Genomic DNA, 24,233 nt, shown 5'->3' with positions numbered 1-24,233 from the left:
TTATGCGTTGCTTTCTTAGCTTAAGAGATGGTGCTTGGGTAGAATTGCTCAGTTTGTCCTCGATCAACGCTCCATGCCGGGTGCACATTGTCACCTGGCACTGGGCGTTGCACCGGTTTTGGGGGCAACCCCAGTGCGTGCTTATTGAGGACGTTATATGTTGACAACCGACCAAAACTAAAAAGCACCATTTATCATTTTCAGTGAAATTGACACCCCTTGTTCCTTCAGGGAATGTTTGTAAGGATCTTACTGGAAGATGCACAAGTTGAGCACAAACAAGGGTTCATCCAGAATTTTGCTTTTGGGGGGTTGTCCGAATTCTCCTCATGGGGTGTTGGGGGGATTTTGAGTGGGGAGGGGGCATTGAAGAAATCCCTGTTTAAACTTTACAATGCTCCAATAGGAATTAGAGTATTTGAAAACAGCTGCTGATGGGACATGCTTAATCCATAAAAGCACATAACAAGCTGGGGCTTCAGCATTTTTTTTTTCAGTGAAACGTACCATGTACAGCAAAACTGTTCACTGTGAAGTATTTGTTTCTGTATAACAGCACGTTGCGCCGTATCCTCCAAAACAGTGCATGACAGACGCTAGACGTACACATTTGTGCCCTAGCTGCCTGTCCACACTGTATTTTTCCTTTTTTAATAACAGTCAGAAGCCCTACCAAACAACGATGTCAAGACATGCTTTGGCTCACACCAAGGCAAGCGCAGTTTATTGCGGCAGCCTTGGTTGCTTTTCTTTAGCGACAAACTCAATCGGCTGTGCAGATGTATTTTAGGGCGTGTAGGCAGGGATTCTATCTTCTATTTTCACACGGGCCGCTGGGAGCGGCCTGTAATATTCTTTTCGCTCGTCGCTACCGCACACTGTACCTGTTTGCTGTACCCATCACGGTTTTCGCGTCGTTCGTCGCTTCGGTTGCTTTCTCATGTTGCGCCTTGAGCTATGCCCACGTACTCTAACTACTTCAGAGATTTTCGCTGCTGTCAGCAGTCGTTTTACACAACAGGTTTGCTGTCATTAATTGTCGTATTAGCGTGATGTGGCTTGTCTGCAAGATCGGTGCGTGACAAACAAGCGTTACCAAACTAGCGGCGTATTTCACTTCATTCGTGGCTACCGTCGCTTGCATGGAAGAGATCGGGGATGATCTGAGATAGCTTTGTTGGGTCAAATAAGGGAGCTTTGGCTATATGGCTTGTAACACTAGCGTAGTTGGCCTTGTCAGCAAGATCGGTGCGAGAGAAGCAAGCGCTATAACTGCCGAAATGTCTAAACAACGGTCAAAACAAGAAACAAGCAACAATATCTATTGACACTTTGGTAATTATACTACATTTTTAGCCCATCGAAGCCTCTTGCTAGGATAGTGCCGTGGTAGAATGCTCGTCTAGCGTTTTGATAGTCGCAAGTTCAAATCTCGGGAAAGATTTTTTTTTTGTCCGTGAGGAATTTAATAGCTTTTTTTTTTACAAGGGTAAGCGCTTGTTTCCTGCTTCCAATCACGTCAAGGTTGGCGATTTGTTCCGTCTATTTCTCTAAAAAAGGAAAAGAAACCGCTGAGAATTGACCAGAATAAAGGCCGTCAAAACTATCGAAACTACTTTAACATCAATGTAAATGTGTCAGAGTTTTTCATTACTATGTACTTCTGCGTATGAAAACCTCAATTTGAAGATATAAACTTGTTATAGCTTTCAGAAACGAAAAGATTATTGCCAATATTCTCGTGCTAACACAACTTTCGTCAAAGAGGTGCTGCTATTGCAGCCTGGCAACTATGTCTCACATTGTGTGTGCGTTTGTGAGGATCCCGCGTTTGTGCTGTGCTGTTTGCATCAGTTTTATCTGCAGATTTCCAGCTGAAATCAAACTTATAGAAGTTTTATTGCGCGATGTCAGTCCTTCCAACCTACGCATGTGTTGAAAACATGGGCACTGGAAGAACGATCATCGCCGCCCGCCTCAAAAGACTGCGCGTCAAAAGTGGATGGCATTGCTTCCGAACAGAGTGTATTGGTGTTCGCAAAGTGAGGACGGCAGTGAAGAAGGATTTTACGTAGGAAACATCGTTCCTGCTAGGGTAAGTAGGCATGTTTTATAAATCTGTACTTGTTTGGAACGGGTTCTGGTGTTTATGGGTCAGCGGTTCACTAAACCCCCATCTCATTTTCTCTTAAATCCTAGGGGACTTGCGTACTTTCTGGGCGACCTGGATTTACCTGTCCACGGTTTCCGCGGCAGTCAGCATCAAATTACGCGTAAGCTAGACCTTAACTACGACGCTCGCGCTGTAGTAGAGGGCTGCTAATTATTTGACATGATCACATCACGCGAGGTTCTTTAAAACCTATGCGTTTTTGCGTTATGTGTCTACCAAAATCTGCCTTCGCGACTGCAGATCCCGTCGAAATTTCGCGTGAGCGGCACAACGCTGTGATCAGTACACATTCGTGAATGCCTGCGGTATACGATGAAGTAACGTGGACAGGAGATGCCCTGGAAGTAGTGTACATGCGAAAAAGCGGGCACTTGATTCCGTAGGAGCAGCTCGCGGGAACTGTGGGGCTCGGTATCAGAGGCATCTGCATTGTTGTAAATTAGTGATGAAAGTTAAGCAAGGTGTCAACATCCTAATATCCCGAAATTGAAGAGCATACAGAGACTAACAAGGAAACTGTAGGCCCGCACTCTCAACTCGATTTATATTGGAGAATCGAACTTGCAAAGACAAGCTAGGCAATGCAATAGAGGATCCTCAACAAGCACACACTAGTCCCTATTGAAAGCTATGGACCCAGATAAGCTGCTAGCATGCGTTCAATGCAAATTAGCGTAGCGGTAAGCTTTGGATATATCATGAATACCCCAATCGCATTACTGGCGTGTCTAATAAACACATCCTTAATGTGACCTAAATTTCACTTTGGATGTTGCTGGAATGTTCTTATTATTGCCTTGATGGTGAATGTCCTTAAGCGATTACAAATCCACTTGATGTAAGCATTTGATCTTTGCGTGGCCTTCTCTTGTATTTCAACTACTGTCTGTGCACTCACAGATCGTGTACCTTCAGGTGCTGCTGCTGGCTGTCCTGGGTCGGCTGCCTGTCAGTCCAGTTCCCAAGGCTTTGCCAGGGCCTCCCCTGGCCAACCACCTGCTGGACCTAAGCTGCGGCCGGCCTTCCCTTGGTGCTCTGTATGCTTCGCCACCAGGAAAAGCCATTCCTTTGTCTGTCACCTGGCACCAAGTCACTCGGCACACCCCTTCAAACGCACGTCATTTCCTCGGCCCCAGGCACTGCTGCCATTCAGCGCACCCATCGATTATGTACTTGCAGGTTAGTTATTGCACGTTGTGCAAACTTCCATTGTCATGATGTATACCTGTTAGCAGCGTTCTAGCCTCTGGTTATTGGAAACATTTTCGTGAAGCAGTGCTGTGCATTTTAAGCATGTTATTGGTTAGTGGGGATATTCAAGAGAATCTGGAGGCGCAGGAAGAGAAACCGAACTTTGTTTTAAAGGGTTCATTCGCATGGAATCAAGCCAGGCAATCCTTTTAAAATGTTTCTATACATATGCAGCGGGTGTGGAGAGGGCCTATCCGTAATCCACATACTCATTCAATGCAAGGCACTTGACATAACACAATGCAAACACTTCCAACAACTATACACACGACATATTCTACAACACCCGTCATACTTCTTAGGAGACAAGCCCATGTTTTCACTCAAATGTGTTTTCGAGTTTCTTACCGACGTAAAATTTTTACATCTCATTTCTTATCATGCATCTTGACAACCTGGCCCTTTACACCACTCATCTTAATTATGTTGTCTTAATTTGTTTATTTTTACGGAAATGTTTTACTTTTACTTCCATGTCGCTCTCATAACACGACTTTTGTTTGGCGCTCTTCGCCCTTAGTTGGCCTTTCGCCATTAAAACCTAAACACCATCATCATCATAAAATCTTTCTATAAGGCTTGAAGAACTCATACAAACTTACTTGGAACTACTTTCTATTTTAGGTAGGCTTAAAATTCCACCTACTTCAGATCCTACTGGTATTATTTACAATGTACTGAAAAGTACAATCCACAATGTAGAATTCTGATGGCGCTATTTTCAGTGTCTCGACAGGCGCTATTCTCAGTGATGGGTAGATACCCGAGGTAGTACCAACCTTTCCATCTGGGTACCGTGCTTCACCATTAAACTACAGGCCAATTTCCCTAACAAGCACCATATGCAAGGTTGTGGAGCATTTCATTCTCTCTCAAGTCACTAAGTACTTATTAAATTACATCATCATATTTTAATATCAGCATGGGGTTAAGAGTAACTCACAAGGGTTACTCTCGTAAAACGCAACTTTCTGGGATTCTTCAGGGTCTACATTCATCCGTTGACGCAGGTTTACACACTCCTGCAGTTTATCTCAATTTTTCTAACGCATTTGATCGCATTACACACCGCAGACTACTTTTCAGACTTCACCCTAATGTCCTCATTTGGATCACGGATTTTCTTCCTTGTTATATTAAAGGGGCCCTAAACAGGGTTCCAAATGTAGCGATTTTACGTGTTGTTCGCTGAAGGAACAGCATCCCGCAAAAAATGGTTTAAAAGTGTTAAGCATTAGCTTAGTTATTGTTCAATAAAAAGGGTTGGCAATAAGGCCTGGAGCTTTCACCCTGTCCTCGCACCTCTTAATCGGTGTGAATGCTATGACATCACTGACATGCACAAGACCACCTAGAGACATTACAGTTTCGAGGTACACACAGCCATTGACTCTGCTTGTCACGCTTTTCTTTTTTAGCAGGCGACGTGTATGCTCTGCCCACTGCTGGCTGCGCTGAGCTGAGTGGGGCAGTAAGCAGGCGGGCCGCTCGCACTGCCGTGGTTGCGTCGGTACGTCAGTTGTAGAATGGGGGAAATGAGTGTTTGACGGCCAGATAGGGGGGTCCCAAACACATGTTCGCTGGTGACTGTAATTGAAGATTTCCACCTACGATTGGCGGTTCGCTAGCATTTCTTGCAGGTGGCGCTGTTGCAGCGAGCAGGTCACTCTAACTTGCGCAGAAAAGGCTTAGCATCGCCGCAGTTATTCAGTCACCACTTTACGAAGCTGAGCTGATGACGATTACCAGCGCAATCTTTCACTGCACTATTTCCCCCTTTCATGCATTTGTAAACTGATTTCCAGCAATAGTCCCCCTCTGGCGGGCAGTGACAAGTTTTAACTGCTGCGGTTCATGCCATATCACGTATACACTGATACACTGCATAGCGGGGTCCTTGTCGACCGTGCAGGCAGATGCTTGCCGCGGTCACGCTTGTAGCGGCGATTCCACCTGCAGAGACTCTCCGTGTTTTTCGGTGTTATTCATAATTTGCAAACAATGCACTATATCCACAAACTCAGCTAAGGTCGTGTAACGGATGGCGACGATCGACATTTGTTTTTCCAAAGATAGCTGTGCTGTAGTGCCGTTCGGCGGAACCGCCGAACCATGCACCCGCATTTCCACCGCAGCTGGGAACGCTGATTAACTGCAGATTTTAGGAAACCCGCCAAAAGCAACGCTGTAGTGTTCAGCACCAGCTTTGCCGTGAAGGTTGCGTCAGAGTCGCAAAGTTACGTCAGAGTGTGTGAGAATGGCGACAAGGATTGACAGGTAAACAAGGAAAGAAGCGAAGACCTTTCTTGCACTTTTGTGCAGCATTCGCTTTACGCAGAGGTATTATATTTGGTATACGTTGTCGTGAACATGTTGTCTAGCAATTTTGTATTTGAAACCACTACCTTCGGAAGCCTATTTAATGCCCCTTCAAGTTAACGTCTGCTAATACCTCTACTTATTTTGCCCCCATTAATTTGGTGTCGTCCAAGGCAGTGTGCTTGGTCCTCTACGTTTTAAATCTATTTTTATCATCTACCATGTTGCATATCTTCCCGTGCACATCTCGTCGCAGACGATGTTGCAGTTTATCACACAATCTTTTTCGACAACCACCATCGATGCTTTCAAACTGATGAAAGCACTTCTCTGGGCTAGTTGTTCATATCACGCTTGGGTTAGATTAATGCGCTGCTTAGGCTTACGATACAAGGATGGAGACAAAGAAACACACAACGCAAATGGGTAAGTGCAAACAAGCAACTATTTGTTCTTTGGAACGCCTCCAACAGCTTTACAGAAAAGGGAAGAAACAAACACTAAAAAAAGGGTGGGGGGGCGGGGAGGGGGAGATTTAAGGCGAGAAATGAAACAACAAAATACAGAAATTTTGACTCTGAACTATTCAAGTTGAACCCATGAAACGCAAAAAGGGCTATTGTAAATCTAAAAGACATCTACACAAGACGATTCGAACTGCTTAGAGACATCTTGGCGAAGAAGTTATTTATAAAAGCCGTCCTGAAGAAGTCTTGTAGCTGTGCTAACGCGACGCTTATAGCCGTCTATCTGGGTGCTTGCAAGACATCTACAGGACTTCCTGTAGGATGTCTCAGCACCTTCTTGTTGACGTCTATACAACTTCTTTTCAAGGAGTTTTAAGACCTTTTTAAGAGGTATCAGGAATTAGGCTCCTTCGTGGCACCCACTAAATTCTTTCTCTGTACACACAGGCTAGCCTGAAATATCGCTACGAGCTGTCCCCACAACTGACGCACCCAGCAGCTGCTTTTGGAACACCGACTCGACTGCCCGCTGTTCTCCGAATAAATATCTTTGCTTAAACTGGCACGCAGTTTAAAAGATACTTAATCGGAGAAGGGCTGGTCATTGCCGAGTGTTCTGGAAGCAACCACTGGGTGTGTTAATTGTTGACAGCTGGCAGCAACATCCACAACCGGCCTGTGTGAACAGAGAAAGCATCAAGCGGGCAGCACAACTGAAGGTGATGTTAGCACAACATAAATAGGGGGTATTCGCATAAACTCTTAAGAATAGAGTTGTTTCATGCCAACTAGGTCTCATTTCACATGTTTTGTGTCCTGTGTACAAAATGATAAATCAACCTGTAATCTTTTGAAAACCAAGCTTTATTTGTAGTGCAACATTAGGTATATGCATTAAAGTAGAAGGAATTACAGGAGAAAGCTCTCACAAAAAAAGGTAACCGTCAACCCGCTATATACTTGTAAACAGGGATGATAGCTTCATGTGGCAGTCATCAGCAGTCTGGCTTGTTCCCATGAAGCTGAGTGTCCTTGCTTCTTGCCTCCAGCAGTGTTGTCCGTGCCAGCAGGATGCCTGGGTAGAACACAAGGCACTGTGTCACTTACAATGTGTACCAGTAGTGAGCAGTGAAAGGTATCAGACCGACAGCTACTTATTAAATTTCGTTGATGCGAAAGCAAGCTAGACAAATGGTTCGTTGGGGCGAGGACTGTGTTGCACTGACTTCTCTGGCTAACTGATGGGGAATCGGAAATTTTTCGTCGAAACGGAAATTTCGTTGAAGCGGAGTTCGTTGTAGTGGGGTTCGACTGTATTATTGATGGGTATAGGTGCCAGAAAGCAAGTATAAGAATTAAGGCTGCAGTAATTTTTATCCTTTACCAAAATGAATGAATTTCCAGGAAGGCAGTAAGGAATGTGCACCAGCAGCTGTAAATTGTCACACCTAGGGATGGACACCAGTATGTCCACTCGTGTGGGGAGTGGGGGAGGGCATGACAGGCAGATAGAGAGGAGACAAAGGCACGAGGGGGTATTATGTTTTACACGTCGACGCTACACAGGCGATGAGGTGCGCCATAGTGGAGGGCCCCAGATTAACATTTTGACCACCTGCACGGGATCTCGAGCACAAGGGCGTTTTTGCTTTCGACCTCCATCAGAAAAGCGGCCGCCACAATTGAGAAGCGAACCTGCGACCTCAGGCTCAGCTGAACGCCTTAGCCACGCACGGCGGGTTGTAGGGTATTAAAAGGACACCGAAGTGAATTTGTCAAGCTCCTGTCTTTTTTGTTTGAACTGCGTATAATGGCTCAAATAAACACACTTTTCATCGTTTATCCTGTCGATAAGGCGGTATTTATTTTATGAGGCCTGAAAGGAGAAAAACTGCCATGCGCGGTCTTAGGCAGCCACAGCAACTAAAGCAGTGACGTTCATACAAGTTACTACGTAATTGGACAATGTCCAAGATTAGAATTCAAACCAGTTTGTTTCGGTTCTGTAAAATACCGTATTTACTCGCATAATTTGCACACCCTTAAGTTTTGCTAGGTTTACAGAAACGACAAAGTTTTGCCAGATTTACAGAAACAGCGCCAAAATTGTGAATTTAGTATAGAAAATACCGCCCAAAAACAAATAAACCACTTAGTGCTATGGGATTTGAGCTTGCGAATTGCATAACAATATACCTAGTGCTCCAAATCACTCCGCCATAAGCCAGTGTTGGCAAGGGCATAAGTATAATGTATATAATGTATACCCAGTTCACATTTTTATCTAGGTTCGGCATTCCAAGCAGCCCAGACAACTATTTCTTGAATAGCGCTTCTGCAGTAAGCATCCCTCAAATTTTCACAAATACCTCACCTTTAGTGACTGCATTCCTTTAGCAGAAAAGCGTTCATAGATGTGTGATCGTGCTGGTGACTGCTGTGCTAGTTCACCCAGCACAAAAAAAGCGCTTCATGCACCCTGATTTTTCCCTGTATGGTAAGTTTCAGTTGACCTTATTTTCTTAGTACCTATATTAAGTAGAATAGAATGCAAGCTTGGGCTAGTTGGTACATTCCGAAAAAGAAAACTGCGATTAAAACGAGGACACAAGAGAAGACGACTAGACACACAGGGCGCAGACTAGCAAGTGATTTTTTATTTGAGTGAAAAACACATCATGAAGGAAACTGCGATCTACACATGTGCGATAACCTAGGGCACAGGACTAAGATGAACAACCAAATCACACCCAAAAGTCCAGTCACGAAACGCAATCTTCGCCTTTTTTTCAGAATCGCGTACTGCAAAAATCTCCTTTCTGCGCGCACCCCTGTAATGCTTTGTAAATTCGCGTGCTTCGAGGCGTGGCGCACAGCCTTTGCAGTTCTTTACAGTGAGTGGCCAGGTTGCTGCCAGTAAAAGTGCGGAGGCTGTCGGCGTGTACCCTCAGTCGATCATTAATGCATCGGCCCGTTTAGCCAATGTGCGATCATCCACTGGACAAGGGGGTTTTGTAGACGACGCATGCTTGAAAGTTAAAAAAGCACTTCTCATGTCTTTTCCAGCACCCCGCATGTCTATTTTCTTCGGTGTTTACATGCTTACACAACTTGTGTAGCTTGTTAAGTGCCGAAAAAACAACACTAACCCCCACCTTTTCCCTAGCTTTCTTGATCCTGTGCCCAACATTATGAACATAAGGTAAAACGGCCATCTTGCCGCCCTTGCCCCGTTCACACGTCGTCTTCTTGGTGCGTGACTCGACAAGAAGCTTCTCGCCAACTGCCAGGATAAGGTCGCAAGGAAACCCTGCTTCCTTCAGTCGCTCCACCTGTGAACAGAAACTCGCCTCAGCTTGGTGTGTGCACGAGCGTTGCAGCGCATTCCCGAGAGCTGACGTGAAGTGAAGCAGTCCTTTTTGGAATGAGGGGAATAGATCCAACACACATGGTCACAGTTCACCTTGGGCTCCATATCCAAAAACTGCATCAATCCCCCGACCGGTGCTTCTATTGTTTACGAAAAGACATTGAGGGTGGAACGAAAGAGTTCAAAACACTTCTTCAACTTGATGTGTAGTGCCCTCTGAATTGAGCTGCTACAGCACTAGGAAGTCGTCAACGAAGCGGAAAATCTTAATGACGTTAGTGCAGAGCAACGGAAGCAACTGACGAAGTTGTCGAAACGTGCGAGTACGAGGTCACTGAATATTGGGGCAAGACACGACCCTATACGTACGCTGTCCTTAGGAACATAGGAACGACTGCACACCCCTTGAATTGGCTCAGCTCTGGTTGGGCCGCTGGCACCGTCGCAGAGTCACAACCGCCGGTTGTGCCAAATCCTTCGGGCCTCCGTATGAAAGATTCGGCACAACTGGCGGTTGTGACTCTGCGACGGTGCCAGCGGCCCAACCAGCTGAGCCAATTCAAGGGGTGTGTAGTCGTCCCTATGTTCCTAAGGACAGCGTATGTATAGGGTCGTGTCTTGCCCCAATATTCAGTCACCTCCTACTCGCACGTTTCGACAACTTCGTCAGTTGCTTCCGTTGCTCTGCATTAACGTCATTAAGATTTTCTGCTTCGTTGATGACTTCCTAGTGCTGTAGCAGCACAATCCAGAGGGCACTACACATCAAGTTGAAGAAGTGTTTTGAACTCTTTCGCTCCACCCTCAATGTCTTTTCGTAAACAATAGAAGCACCGGTCGGGGGATTGATGCAGTTTTTGGATATGGAGCCCAAGGTGAACTGTGAACATGTGTGTTGGATCTATTCCCCTCGATCCAAAAAGGACTGCTTCACTTCACGTCAGCTCTCGGGAATGCGCTGCAGCGCTCGTGCACACACCAAGCTGAGGCAAGTTTCTGTTCACAGGTGGAGCGACTGAAGGAAGCAGGGTTTCCTTGCGACCTTATCTTGGCAGTTGGCAAGAAGCTTCTTGTCGAGTCACGCCCCAAGAAGACGAGGTGCGAACGGGACAAGGGCGACAAGATGGCCTTTTTATCTTACGTCCACAATGTTGGGTACAGGATCAAGAAAGCTACGGAAAAGGTGGGGGTTCGTGTTGTTTTTTCGGCACCTAACAAGCTACACAAGTTGTGTAAGCGTGTAAACTCTGAAGAAAATAGACATGCGGGGTGCCGGAAAAGACACGAGAAGCGCTTTGTTAACTCTTCTTGAACCGCGCGGTTTTAAAACTTAGACAAGGGAAGAGCACACAAGGACGGGACTCGCGCTTTGCCCCGTCCTTGTGTGCTCTTCCCTTGTCTAAGTTTTCGAACAGCGCGGTTTAAGAAGATGTATAACCAACTAGCCCCCGTTTTAGCCTTGCTTTTTTAACTGTCAAGCTGCGTCGTCTACGAAACACCCTTGTCTTGTGGGTGATCGTACATTGGCCAAATGGGCCGATGCATTAATGATTTACTGAGGGTACACGCCGACAGCCTCCGCACTTTTACCGGCAGCAACCTGGCCACCAACTGTAAAGACTGCAAAGGCTGTGCGCCACGCCTCAAAGCATGCAAAGTGACAAAGCGTTACAGGGGTGCGTGCAACAAGGAAATTTTTGAAGCGTACGCGATTCTGAAAATCAAGCCGAAGATTGCGTCAGTTCACCGTCAGTGTCCCTACTAAGCACCGAGATCGCGTATCGTAACGGGACTATTGGGGGTGATTTTTAGTGTCCTTGGACTACCCCGGCCCTCACCTTGTTTGTTTATGTGCGAAGCGATTGCACATGCCTAGTGTAGGGTTTTTTGCCCCCCGTGTTGCGCTCAGTCTTTTGGCTGTGGGTTTGGTTGTTTACCTTTGTTCTGTGCCCTAGGTTACCGCAGTTTCCTTCATGATGTGTTTTTCACTAAAATAAAAAATCACTTGCTAGTCTGCACCCTATGTGTCTATTTGTCTTCTCTTGTGTCCTTGTTTTATGTGCAGTTTTCTTTTTTGTACATTTATTAACTTTGATAAAGCTTCTCCCACCTTCAATTGGCCTTTGATTTTTTTCACTAGCGTACCAGTCAGCGGAGCGTCGCATGTGTGGAGTGAGTTAAAACAGAATACAGTCTACAAACTAACAAACTAAAGGCAGATATTTCCAGGCACAAACAGGTCATGGCTTAGTTTCAACTGAGCAAACAAATTAAGACGGCCCGCTGGCGGCCAGAAGACTATACGCTGGACCGACTGACTCTGTCGGAGGGTCGGCGAGCCGCACAGTAGTGCAGCCAAACCATCTTGTTTTGATGTCACACAAAATGTCAGGAAATCAGCAAGAAGGATGCGGAGGAAGGCCGCATTTTTGAATTGATTATTTCTACCGAATAAATTCACGTAAATGCCGCGAGTGGTGAAAATATGGCCTAGAGACTCCAGACTACAATTCGCACTAGTATTCCTGCAATATTTACAAATCACTTCAGTGACGCTTAAAAAGGGGTATTAAAAAAGACGCACACACACATGCACAAGAGAAGATAACAATCAAACAAACCCTCAGTTCCTCAATGTTGTTCCAAATCAACCGGGCTGGGAGGCGAGGCGTGGGGATGACTCCTGAGGCATCCAGGTAGGAGCCCAGGACCTTGTGGACTTTGTCCTGCTCCCTGGCACAGCCCGGCAGCAACAGCAGCTGGTCCAGCAGCCGAAGATTCCGCCGTGCGGCCAGCAGCTCGCCTCCCTGTTGTTAAATCTGGCCACTCTCCATGGCCAGCAGGCAGGGCTGTCAGCCACCTCCAGGTGGTGTTTCTCTGCTTGGAACCCACATGGGGCACAGGACGGCTGAGAGCTGCTGGAAGGGGAGGAAAACAACTAAGAGGAGCCCCAAAAGCAGCATCCTGGGCACACAGAAATGTTTAAACAAGTAAAATGCCTTCGGTACAGACGAGTTTCTGCCGCACAGACGTCTTTTAGCAGTGACTATGAAATGCCTCAGGACAAGCACCAAAAGAGTTCATGCGATGTGTACATACACCACATGAGCCAACAGATCATGAAGGAACTTGACTTTCATTTAAAAAACGACTATCGGGGTAGCATTCAATTCGGTAGGCTACAGAACTTTTCATGAAACCAGAATGAACGAAACACAGTCACTTAGTGGACAGTTTGATGTACACGAAAACAACATCCTGAAGCTAAAACGACTACATGGCAATAAAACACAGTATGACAAGATTCCCTAAAAACACTTTTGAGCTTGTTTAAGTAAGCAGAAAATGTAACGAAACAAAACAGACACTTGCGCTAAACCCACGTTTCTCTGATTAAATATGCATGAAAGTAGAACTATCGTGACAGGTCCAAAGTTGTTTTTTGTGCCATTTTGTCCAGTGCTGCCACCATTCTAGCTTTACCCTCAGGTAAAAGAGACTGCCCACTTTCGACATACCTGAAGCTCTTGGACTTTATTTCGAGGCTAATTAGATGCTCCGTATTCACCACCATGTTATTTTTGTGGTCTCCACTTCTTGCTGGAGCCTGTCTCGGGCATCATGACTAGGACCAGCCTTGGCTGGGTCAAGACACCACTGCTTAGCTGCCTGAGCTTTTCAGCCGCAATGCGCTCTTGGCAGTCTTTGCTCGATGTTTGTACTGCTCTCAAAACCTCTGGTGTCACATTGAAGTGACTTGCATCTCCGTCAAAGCGCTTGAAGAACGAAACAATGTGCCTGATGCCATGAACAGTTTGTATCACACACTGAGCCCTTTCATTAAGGTGCCGGCAGTTCTTATTGAAGCCCATTTCCCCAACCGCTTTTCTATGTGGAATGCACAGCAATGCCTTAACTAGCCAAGCCAAGAGAGGGAATTTGGTTTTGTTGTTAGCCTCCTTCTTCTCAAAACTCTGCTGCCAATACTCGTTAATTCGTGTAGACAGATCTGATCAACATCTTCAAGCTGGACGAGCATGTATTCATCCATCAAAGTCAATTCATCGGTTAGATCACTTGCAGCACCCTAAAATGAGCTCTAGAGGACTTTTCTTTCCTCAGCTGTGGGCTTAAGCGCAGGCTCTGCAAAATGAAAGGCAGTCGTGCAGAAGGCACTCAGCACATTTTATGTAAAAACTTCCTTCCACTTCATTTTACGTAAAAGATGCCTTCAACGCCCGTGGCGTAAAGGACTCCTCCCACCAGAGCCAACACATTGCGGAAACCCGGCGAAACGAAGCTTCGGCACAAGATTGGCGCAGATTGCTTGAAATGAAGAAGGATGTAGCAGGATTTACCTTTCGGCACGGTTCGGCGCAGATATCACATCACTGGTTCGTTGCCCTTGAGCTCCCTGTGTCTGGGCTCCCACTGCGGCCGCAGCCAGGCGCCCCGATACAGCACTCCATGCACCCCGAGTGAGCACAAGTCGCCCTCCGGATGCGCAGCAGGGCAACCCGGGAGTAGCATTGCAGGGCACAGCGCTGGGGTCAGGTCCAGGCTGACACCCACCAGCTCGGCTGTGGCTGAGGATACAGCACACTACAGCAGCGCCTGCCGGGTGACCTCCCCTAGCATGGCGCCTGCTGAGGCCGAGCCCTGTCGCTGCCGCACAGAGCCGCCCGAATAGGCCAGGGTGTGGCCCTTCAGGTCATCTCGGACGATGGCCCAGGCCAGCTGAGCTGCCCACAGTAGGGCCGTCCGTTGTTTGCTGCGCTTGCCCAGGATTTCTAGTTGCACCTCGGCCAGCAGAGCAGGAGACCAACCAGGGCCCTCCCATCCAGAGGCCACCACCTGGGACATTTTATGATTACTGGACCAATAGGTGCAAATAGCAGTTCGGAAGGGGAAAACACGCATTTACCTTAGGAAATAGGATATAACGGTGTGATAAACATTGCTAAGCCACAAGTGACAAAGCTCTGAGGTTTGCAAGCCCGTCGAATTGCCCTGCAGCTGGCTAAACAGCAACCACTTGATCTCCCAGGTACGACGCTGAAATTGAAGCCTTTGTCATCTCCTGCCCTAACATCATTTTGACGCCCCTTTGAGCCACTCTAGAGTACATATAACAACCCAGGACAACCCAATGAACGTAGTTATAAATATTCCTAGGTGAAACCTGAAGACAAGAAAACTAGACACAAGGGCAGCTCTATGCAAAGCGGTAACATGAAGGGCAGTGAGCACAAATTGCACAGCTTCTCTCTCATTTATTGCACACAAAGTGCATACCACATCCTGCCAAAACCTGATGCACCCAGAATAACCGGTTAATTGCACTGTAAACACATCATGGGTCTGCAAGGAAAATTCCAATTGCAACATCAGCTATACACAAAAAGTGGTTACCTTCTGTAAATGAGAAACGTCCTAATTGACCCTGTGCAAGCGCGGCTTGGCCTACTCACACATGGACAGGTTGATCAGCGACACCTCCTTGGCAGCTTTGTTGACATCCAGGGCTTGAAAAGGCGCCCTGAACGCACCGACCAGATGCCGACAAAAATGCGAGATTATAAAGTGTACACAACTAAAGCACTGAGAATTAAAGCAGTTTGAAACTTAAGGTAAGCAAAACTTATCTCGAGGTAAACAAGGATGCAGAGGGGTTTTACTACTCAAACATGAAAATATCCTACTGCACAAGGACAAAAAAGAAGTCAAAAGCTCATTCACCGGCCTTTGCCTGTGAATGAGCTTATCTTATTCAAAAAATCTCAAACCTGCTACAGTGAAAGGCTTGGAATGAATAAAACTCTAGGGCAGTGCCTTGAACATGCACACAATATTTTGGGAAGGTCTGGTACTACTCATAACTCAAATGTGAGTTAGCAGAAGAAAACTAAAATATGTCAGACACTAGCAATACCATTGCAAACTTTCTCCATAAACACACGTTTGCAGCTAGATAATATGCCATTCTCCTTTTGTCATACTGTTTTATGTGACAGGAGACAACTAAAATGGAACAAGTAGTAAGGCAAATGTGCAGTCTATTAGCTTCATTTTTAGCTCAGACAGAAATTTACTAAACATGCCCATCATGAATATCTCAAGACAACTGATCACATCAACAATAAATGCAGCATGGAGATAAGGTTACGGCCAGTGGCAATGCAAATTGTCTTAAATTGGCCCCACTCCAGCTTTATTTTTGGTCCAGATTACAAAATCGCCCGACATGCATTTCATACGGGTTTTTGGAAACAGATGGTGTATTAACTCGAACAATTTGTGTTCAGAATAACGAATATTCCTCCGTCATTTCCATTGTTTTCTTTGGAGTTATGAGTAGGATTATTGTATTGTTGAGTTTTAGTTTGCGGACGCACCATAATGCGCAACAACTGTCTAGTATTTGTAATGTCCATACGCTAAACTGTGCTCTTAAACGCACTGACCTATGTAGGATTTTATCACATCAAAGGGACCCTACAAACGATTTCTGATTCAGTCTCTGTAGTCACATGCGTTATCTACTGGCTATTTTCCGGAATCTGTGAGAAACATTGCGTACATGCGGACTTACTGCAAACTTCTTGCTTTTTTTTTTGTTAGTGTCATCTTGGTAGCAGTGACAACAGACAATGAGTGGAGCCTGGAAGAAACTACAACTCTGTCTCGTCAACGTGTTCTCAGACGCTTTCTTTTACTATTATTTCTTCTCGGCCAGTGCGTCATATATAATCTGAGAATGTGAGCGAAAAACAAGAAAAACGGGGTTACAGCATGAAAGGCGCCAACTATAAAAAAAAAGTACAGTTGCTTCCCCCCCCATTTTGCCTTAATAGGGTATTTACATTGCACTCCATCGTTGTGCTGTGACATCACCGAAATTTATGAAAGTTTTGTGCATCACTAGTCCATAAAGGCTCAGCGCGAGCTCGGCTGATAGCCTGTGCATTCGTTGTACTGCTTGTACCATTTCAACAGTTTTAACGAGAAAGGTAATGCCAAAAGTTTGCAAGCCCAAGCGTGTACTTCTTCACAAATTGTGGTGCTGGGCACCGGCGTGTGCTGCGCACAGAATTCGCCAAACTACGGTACTGTGCAGTGATAGCTCATTAACGACGACCGCAAGAAACTCTGCTACTACTTATCACGCTAGTAGCTACTCACCTTTGTTCGTGCCGAGTCGTTTCCGGACGCTTGGGGAACCGTGGCAGTCTTCACGCATACAAAGGCTTGAGCAAGGTATTTTGGAGATGCATTTAAAACACCATTTACCTATTTACTCTCTCAAAAGCATTTTTTTTTTGCGCAAACAACCTTACAAACGCAAGAGCAACTTTTAGGAACGACAAACGCGACCAACGGTTGTTATGTTTGAAATTTGAATTGAAGCGACAGAGGAACCCCTGGTGGTGCTGAAAACCTGAAAACTACTACCACAAATGCATAAACTAAAAAGTAAAATATTTTCGCTTAATAAAAAGCAAAAAACGTTTTATAAGCCAAGTTTTTTTTAAATGCAACAAATTACTCCTTTATTACAATGTTTAACGGCTTTTTATCTTTTTTTTTGAGTGAGCACTCAGCGCGCGCTTTTTGAAGTTTGCAGCGGTTCGGTTCTACAATTTTGGATTGAATCAATTGGAGTTGCGCCTGTCAAAATGCTTCTTTAAGTCTTCGGTACTTTGCCCATGCGTTATCGGGCACTCTGCCTATCTTCGGCACCGTGTGGAGCAAGGAAGCAACGAGTTATTTTCCAGAAAGGTGGAATAGGGTCGTCTGCTTCGCTGAACGCTAGCGAGCCTTTTTGGTAGAAAATAACTTTCGCTATCCCAAATATTCCCAGTTGGGTGCATAGCTGTTCATTTTTTTAGCTCCGGAAGATGCTGCTTGATGTGTGAATTGTGAACGCCAGCCTAGGCCATAATCACTAGCTAATCACTAGCGCCACCTTTAGTGCTATTACGCCGACGCAGCGCAGCTCCAGCCCAAGCGAGGTCTGGGACGCGCTCGTTAGTGCGCGTGGTTCAACCAGGTTCAACTCCACAGTTGCACAAAACATTGCAGTCCGATTCGCCTCGCCATGCCTCTTCAATGCTCCAGCCTTCACGCCAGCCCTCACATCTTGCGCAGTCGATGCCCGAGCCTATGTGCAACCACGCAGCCACGCAGGTACGCCAACGCTGTAACTAAGCCGGCCTTCGCCGTTGGACCAGTGCGCCATTTTGTCTTCCTCGCCCAAGCGTTTTGCACCGTTCACTCGCTTGCCTCCTTGTGCGCGTCTGCGCTTGCTTGCTGGCGGACGCTCCAGCAAGATTGTGTTTTGTGTGTGACCGCCTGCGTGTATCCGGCTCGGCGGCATATCATGCCGGGCATTGTGTGGGAGCGGCTCGTCTCAGTGACAATGTCGCGACCTCATACGGAAAGAATTGGCACGGCGACAGCTGGACACAGCCGGTTTCAAAGAAGAGATAATTCGGCGACTGGAAGTCGACATTCGGCAGCAGCATGAAGCTAACCCCCCGGTTGAACCGAAGGCTTCTGCCTCGTCCGCCGCGGTGCCTTTGACGCTAGACCCAGCCACGGTACTTAACCTTGCCAGACACAGTGCCAAAGACTGCCTGCAACATGATCCGTTGCCTTTGCCAGAGCAGCCGCCATGGCAAGTGTTAGTAGCCCAAACATTGCCCTCACGAAGTGCACCTGTCGCATGACACCGTCGCATCCGACGCGGTGTTCGCGCCAGCCCACTCCCAGCCAGCACGCAGTTATAAAAGGTATATTGGCCGAACACAGAGCTGTTTTTGCTTGCCACAGCGATGATCTTGACCATATCATTGATAGGAAGCTCCGTGTTTACCTGCTAGCGTGTTGCCCTACAGTCGGCGCTCATACCGGTACGATGGAGAAGGCAAGCAGTTCCTGAAAACTCGGGGGCCCTAATGAACCATGGCTTTAAAGGGGAATGTAATGAGCTACAATCAAAGCCATCATCCGTGCCTTGCTCATCGCAGCCAAGCAGCCGCTAACTCTACAGCTTCTGTGCGAATTCAAAACGAGTAAAGGCTAGGAGCTTCCATTCAAACAGTATGACGTCTGTGGCCCCTCCGCTTCCTTCTGAGCCTCCCGGATGCCGTATGCTCGACACGGGTGGGTGGCGAAACCAAGTTCTGTCAGGCCAGTTCTCACAAAGGAAGTCAAGCACATACAGAATTCCTTCAACAGCCAGAAAGAGGTCATACCGTCGGTGAACCACCTGCCAACTACTTTCAGCCCAGCCAACAGCAAGCCCAGCATGCCGAAAACTTTGTCCATGGACAGAAAAAGGGAAGAATGCTCGTGAGCCAGCCACCTACAGGTTCCAAGCCCGTCAACAGCGCCAACCAGGCGCGAGCTGTGCAGCAGCCAACGCCCAACTCGAGCCATCTGTGGTACCATAAGAGATTAAGGACAACTTGTGCCGCACCTGGCTGACCACTTCGTGAATGGCATCGATGTACTTCAGCTGGACAAAAGCCCATGTCTGAAAGTTTTTGCAGCAGCACCGACCATTCAGCATTTGGCTACAAGACGAGCAAGGACTTCCTGCGTAGCAATTGTGGCATACTGTGTGCCACATGCAGCTCCATGAGACTGTTTGAGAGGGTGTCGGCAACCTCCTGTCCAAGGACAACTGGCACGCCTTTCACGAACCTCGAAGCCAAGGCTAAGGCCCTTACCATGCTTCAGTGTGCATGAAACTGCCAGTGCAAGGAAGCAGGACAGTGTAGACTCACCTCTGCAGTCAGTACAGCCACAGCTTAAACAGTACAATGCGCTTATTGGCTGTCTAGCCACCTAGATGACTTGGTGCACGAGTGGAGCGTGCGGCAGTGTTTCCCCCGCGTGTATGAGTGTTGTGCCTGTTGTGGACAATGTGCGGATATTACTGTCCACGAGACGTGGTCAACCAAACTGGTGGGGCGGGGTGCGAGCAGCCAGCCACATGTGCTGTAGTCATTGGGGGATCACTAGCATCACCTTCAGTGCCATCACGCCACGCAGCTCCAGGCCCATTCGAGGTCTGGGACATGCTTGCTTGTTTGTGCTTCATTTGTGCCCGCCTCCGGTGTGGTCAATCGTGTTGTATAATGTTCAAATAAATGCGTTCCTTTAAATAACTCCCATTCGCCTCGCCATGCCACCTGAATGCCCCAGCCTCCACGCCCAGCCCTCGCAGTACCGCATACGGTGCAATTCATGAATTGCGAGGAGGACCAGAGATAGCGCAAATAAAAGTAATGTGGTTTTAGCAGCACAATATTTACAACAATCGAGGCCTAAACCTAAAAAATAGCCGCAGTGATTTCATTGAATCGGCAGATTTGAAGATCCACGGCGGGTAAAATGGATCACAAAAAGAATCTGGCTTGGATGTTTTTAAAAAAGCATAGTAGAGATAAAAAATGGAGGTGATTTCTTGCTGAATGGATGTCAGGATTTTTTACTATAGAAGTGTAGAGCATGTGTGTGTTTAAATTTGTTTTGAGATGGGGCGTGTTCAGACGTATTTAAGCACAAATGTCAAGGAAAGCATTTCTAGTAAATTTATCATGAGTGGTTTTCAAAGTTTCAAGACGCGTAACAAACAAATAGGCTCGGGTAACACTTCTTTACCATGTCTCCAGATAAACCTCTCTCAAGCGACGTTTTTAAAACCTCTTGGTGTAGCATATGCTTGTGTTGTTCTCAGCAAGACATCTTTTACACGTTTACAAGTAAACTTCTCGAAACTGCTAGCGGTAAACGTTTGCAAGATGTCTTCACGTAGAGGTAGACGATTGTAGCTGTTTCAGGCTGTTTCAAGACGTCTTCAAGACAACTTGTGTTTCATGGGAATGCGCAGAAGCCTAATCATCAGAATTTTCTGCGCACACCCGGATTTACAGGGGCCAGGGTGCATCTTTTAAAAGGACAGTTTTGCAACAACCTTAAGACTATGACGCGTGCTCACGTATTCTCCGAATGTGCCTGATCCCATGAAACAGGACTTCACAATTTTCCTTTTCTGCAGCTTGGGTGATCTGAACAAAACCTCGGTCTGCCCAAATAAAGCCTTCTATCCACACACTTTGCAGTGTGTGGCCAAGTTTCCGGGCCCGCTCGTCCGCTCACCTGTGTAGCGGGTGCTCCCTGAGCCTGGTGTTTACGCACCTGCCTGGGTGTTCCATCCAGCTTCTTTTGCAGTTCAAGGGGATGCGGTAGACAGCGCCGACCGAGCATTCAACAAATTTTGTTTTCTGCTTTGTGTCAAACTGATATTTTCACGCCGTGTTTCCATCCTGATTAACCCTCTTACAAAGCCCTTTAATTTGATGGGGGCTGAGAAAACGTTCTCGCTTCGCTTTTAGCTTCTTTATCTTGTGTATGTACAGGCTAACTTTCTTTCTCTGCTGTTCTATGGGCCCTTGCTTGGCTTTACCACCTTTAGCACTTCTAGGCAGTGGACACAAGAACTTGCGTGGGAAACCCACTAGACCTTAAGCGTGCCCACTGTTACAGTTACAGGACTTTTTTTAGGGCTTGGAGGAAACAGCCTGCAACAATGCTTCTCTTTACTAGCTTTTTGCCATACTTGAGCACTTTCACACTGCATTTGAGGGGTTACAGTTCAAACATGAGACACCTGACAGCGATAGGCTGCGGTATTTAGACATTCAAACCCATTTTGGAGCATCCAACACGTGCGGGTCTTATCGAAGCGGGGGGGGGGGAGGGGGTTACCTACGCTTCCTTTTAACTCTGGACATCCGAAGCTAGTACAGAGAAGCATTGCTGCAGGCTGTTTCCTCCAAGCCCTAAAAAAAGTCCTGTAACTGTAACAGTGGGCACGCTTAAGGTCTAGTGGGTTTCCCACGCAAGTTCTTGTGTCCACTGCCTAGAAGTGCTAAAGGGGGTAAAGCCAAGCAAGGGCCCAAAGAACAGCAGAGAAAGAAAGTTAGCCTTTACATACACAAGATAAAGAAGCTAAAAGCGAAGCGAGAAGCTGGAGTCGTTTTCTCAGCCCCCATCAAATTAAAGGGCTTTGTAAGAGGGTTAATCAGGATGGAAACACGGCGTGAAAATATCAGTTTGACACAAAGCAGAAAACAAAATTTGTTGAATGCTCGGTCGGCGCTGTCTACCGCATCCCCTTGAACTGCAAAAGAAGCTGGATGGGACACCCAGGCAGGTGCGTAAACACCAGGCTCAGGGAGCACCCGCTACACAGGTGAGCGGACGAGCGGGCCTGGAAACTTGGCCACACACTGCAAAGTGTGTGGATAGAAGGCTTTATTTGGGCAGACCGAGGTTTTGTTCAGATCACCCAAGCTGCAGAAAAGGAAAATTGTGAAGTCCTGTTTCATGGGATCAGGCACATTCGGAGAATACGTGAGCACGCGTCATAGTCTTAAGGTTGTTGCAAAACTGTCCTTTTAAAAGATGCACCCTGGCCCCTGTAAATCCGGGTGTGCGCAGAAAATTCTGATGATTAGGCTTCTGCGCATTCAACTTGAATAGTTCAGAGTCAAAATTTCTGTATTTCGTTGTTTCATTTCTCGCCTTAAATCTCCCCTTCCCCCCCCCCACCCTTTTTTTAGTGTTTGTTTCTTCTCTTTTCTGTAAAGCTGTTGGAGGCGTTCCAAAGAATAAATAGTTGTTTGTTTGCACTTACCCATTTGCGTTGTGTGTTTCTTCGTGGTAAGAGCATTGCGTAATTGTTGCTCACAGAAGAGCTGCACATTTGAGGCTAGAGGTGATGAATGAAGCATAACCTCTAGCTCCTGATGAACAACTCTTTCCACAATTTGATAAGGAGCTCCTTTTGTTGCCTTCACCATTTTTGTAATTCTTCTATTTCCCGTCTCAAAGGGAAAGACGGAGAAAGCCGATAACGGTCCTAAATTTTCCACACAGTTTTCGAGATGCAACAACTGGCGCACGTTACATGTCATAAAACATTCTCCATACAGTCCTTCGGCTCTTGCCACGAACACTTGAAGCAGGTGTCCTAGAACAACAGTACATTTAGCTATCGATTGTAAGCTTTAACACGATCCAAATTTTCATGAGAAGGAGGGTCATATGCGATGCAATTCATTTATTTTTGAGAGCTGTGACGAATTCCCCGCAATAGATGCTTATTTTAAATGCAAAGTTATTTGATGTCTTCGAGACTGCAATGGTTTGTTTCAGCCACCATCTAGTGTCATCAAATACTCGTTCAACTTATTCCAGCGAGAAGTCGCTGCAGACATTAGGCTCATATATCGGGCCCTTGCCTCTGATTCATGTTGGTTTTGCCCCCCATTATTTCACTGTTGCTGTTTTCATGAATTGCGTTATGGCCAGAGGGGCAGAGCTGGCCCAATAATACTAAGGAGATGAGAGGTGGTTATCAAATGCTCCATCAGCGTTTCACTGTTTGTCACTCAAGCAGTGCAGGAAAGCCCAAGTGGAGAGACCTCGCTCGTAATTTTCAAATGGTTTTATTCGAACAAAATGGAAATTTGGGTGAGTTGGTACAAATTCATGATGAAATGTAATAGCGCAATAAACAACGAGGGACACAGAAGCGCCCGTCTTGTGAATTTTCTTCTGTGTCCCTCGCCGTTTATTGCGCTGTTACATTTCACCAGGTCTTATTCGGTTTGAGTTGAAATGAAATATTGCATTATTTGATTCAATTGTTATATTGTAGTTACGAATTCTTGCACATTATTAAAGATCAGGGATAGGGGCAAAATAAACAATATTGCGAATGCACTGTTCTCACAACATAGCATCCACATAAACTCGTGAGGCAAGTGCCATGTCCAAGTGGTGGTCCGTGCTCAATATAAGATGTGCTGGTATAGGCTTGCGCCTCGGACCTTAGCGTCAGCCTGCAGCCATGCTGTGAGCTCAAGCTCATGAAGCTTAAGGGAAACATGGCTTTTCTTAGGTGCCCCTCCCCACACCTTTCTCCACTGCACTAGCACAATAATAAGGGACACATCTCCACATGTGACGAATCTTGCATTTAAGTGTGGGCCAACGATGTTTGGTGGTCATAGTCATAGCATTGTGAGCAAGCACAGCTTCTGCAGTTGTGAAGAGTAGCCTCATTTGACCATGGAAAGTCTTCACAGGTGGTACAACTAACTGAGCATGTATGTAATATCGCTTGATTAATGGGTCAGACACACCCAAAAGGTTCACGTGCACCCTCTAAACACATGTTCTCTGCTCCCTCTCTTTTTCCATTTTGTGCAGGTGCCCATGGTTACTTCATGAAACACCGGAACAGTGAAGCTACCACGGAGAAGCGGCTGAAAGCATTTAACGGATATGTGGCCAACCTGCTGCGGGACATGAAATAAAAGGGAGAAGGCAGCAGCTTCCAATTATTCTTTTGCGTATTCTACTGTGCAAGGATCTAAGCACACTCACAGCACAATATCAACACCAGCGCATTTAACGCTTGTATTACACGCACACATCGAATACATATTGTCGCTCGCCCCAGCAAAATCTGTACGATAAACTCGAACGACATCGCTTGCAACGATCCGACTTGTATGATCCAACGTATACGATGAGCTACTACGATGAGCTACTACGATGTGCTACTACGATA

At 46.4% G+C, this 24,233-nt stretch overlaps 1 protein-coding gene and 1 long non-coding RNA gene across 6 annotated transcripts; one reads left to right on the top strand and one right to left on the bottom strand.

The window, feature by feature from the left end:
• Window positions 1–481: 481 nt before the first annotated feature.
• LOC144166490 (uncharacterized) lies at window positions 482–24,005 on the top strand. Of its 5 annotated transcripts, XR_013321686.1 has the most exons (4): window positions 492–2,095; window positions 2,200–2,273; window positions 3,074–3,352; window positions 23,870–24,005. XR_013321686.1 is itself a non-coding variant. In XM_077696000.1 (3 exons), the coding sequence occupies exons 1-3, from the start codon at window positions 2,003–2,005 to the stop codon at window positions 23,888–23,890; spliced, it is 393 nt and encodes a 130-aa protein (XP_077552126.1). In that variant the 5' UTR covers window positions 482–2,002; the 3' UTR covers window positions 23,891–24,005. The 5 variants fall into 5 exon arrangements, 4 of the variants coding, with proteins under 4 accessions (XP_077552126.1, XP_077552127.1, XP_077552125.1 ...); XM_077696000.1 differs by lacking the exon at window positions 2,200–2,273 and having other exon boundaries at window positions 482–2,095; XM_077696001.1 differs by lacking the exon at window positions 2,200–2,273 and having other exon boundaries at window positions 484–2,095; window positions 3,089–3,352.
• LOC144166491 (uncharacterized) lies at window positions 7,054–17,615 on the bottom strand. The gene is made up of 5 exons (XR_013321687.1): window positions 16,763–17,615; window positions 15,052–15,119; window positions 13,939–14,434; window positions 12,202–12,498; window positions 7,054–7,285 (listed from the first exon to the last, which is right to left on the bottom strand). It is a non-coding gene; the product is annotated as an uncharacterized LOC144166491 (long non-coding RNA).
• Window positions 24,006–24,233: the final 228 nt, after the last annotated feature.

This window comes from Haemaphysalis longicornis, unplaced genomic scaffold (genome assembly GCF_048455015.1).
Source record: "Haemaphysalis longicornis isolate Haplotype H1 unplaced genomic scaffold, Haemaphysalis longicornis Haplotype H1 scaffold_173, whole genome shotgun sequence".
Classification (NCBI taxonomy): Eukaryota; Metazoa; Arthropoda; class Arachnida; order Ixodida; family Ixodidae; genus Haemaphysalis; species Haemaphysalis longicornis.
This window is presented reverse-complemented; position numbering and strand designations above follow the sequence as displayed.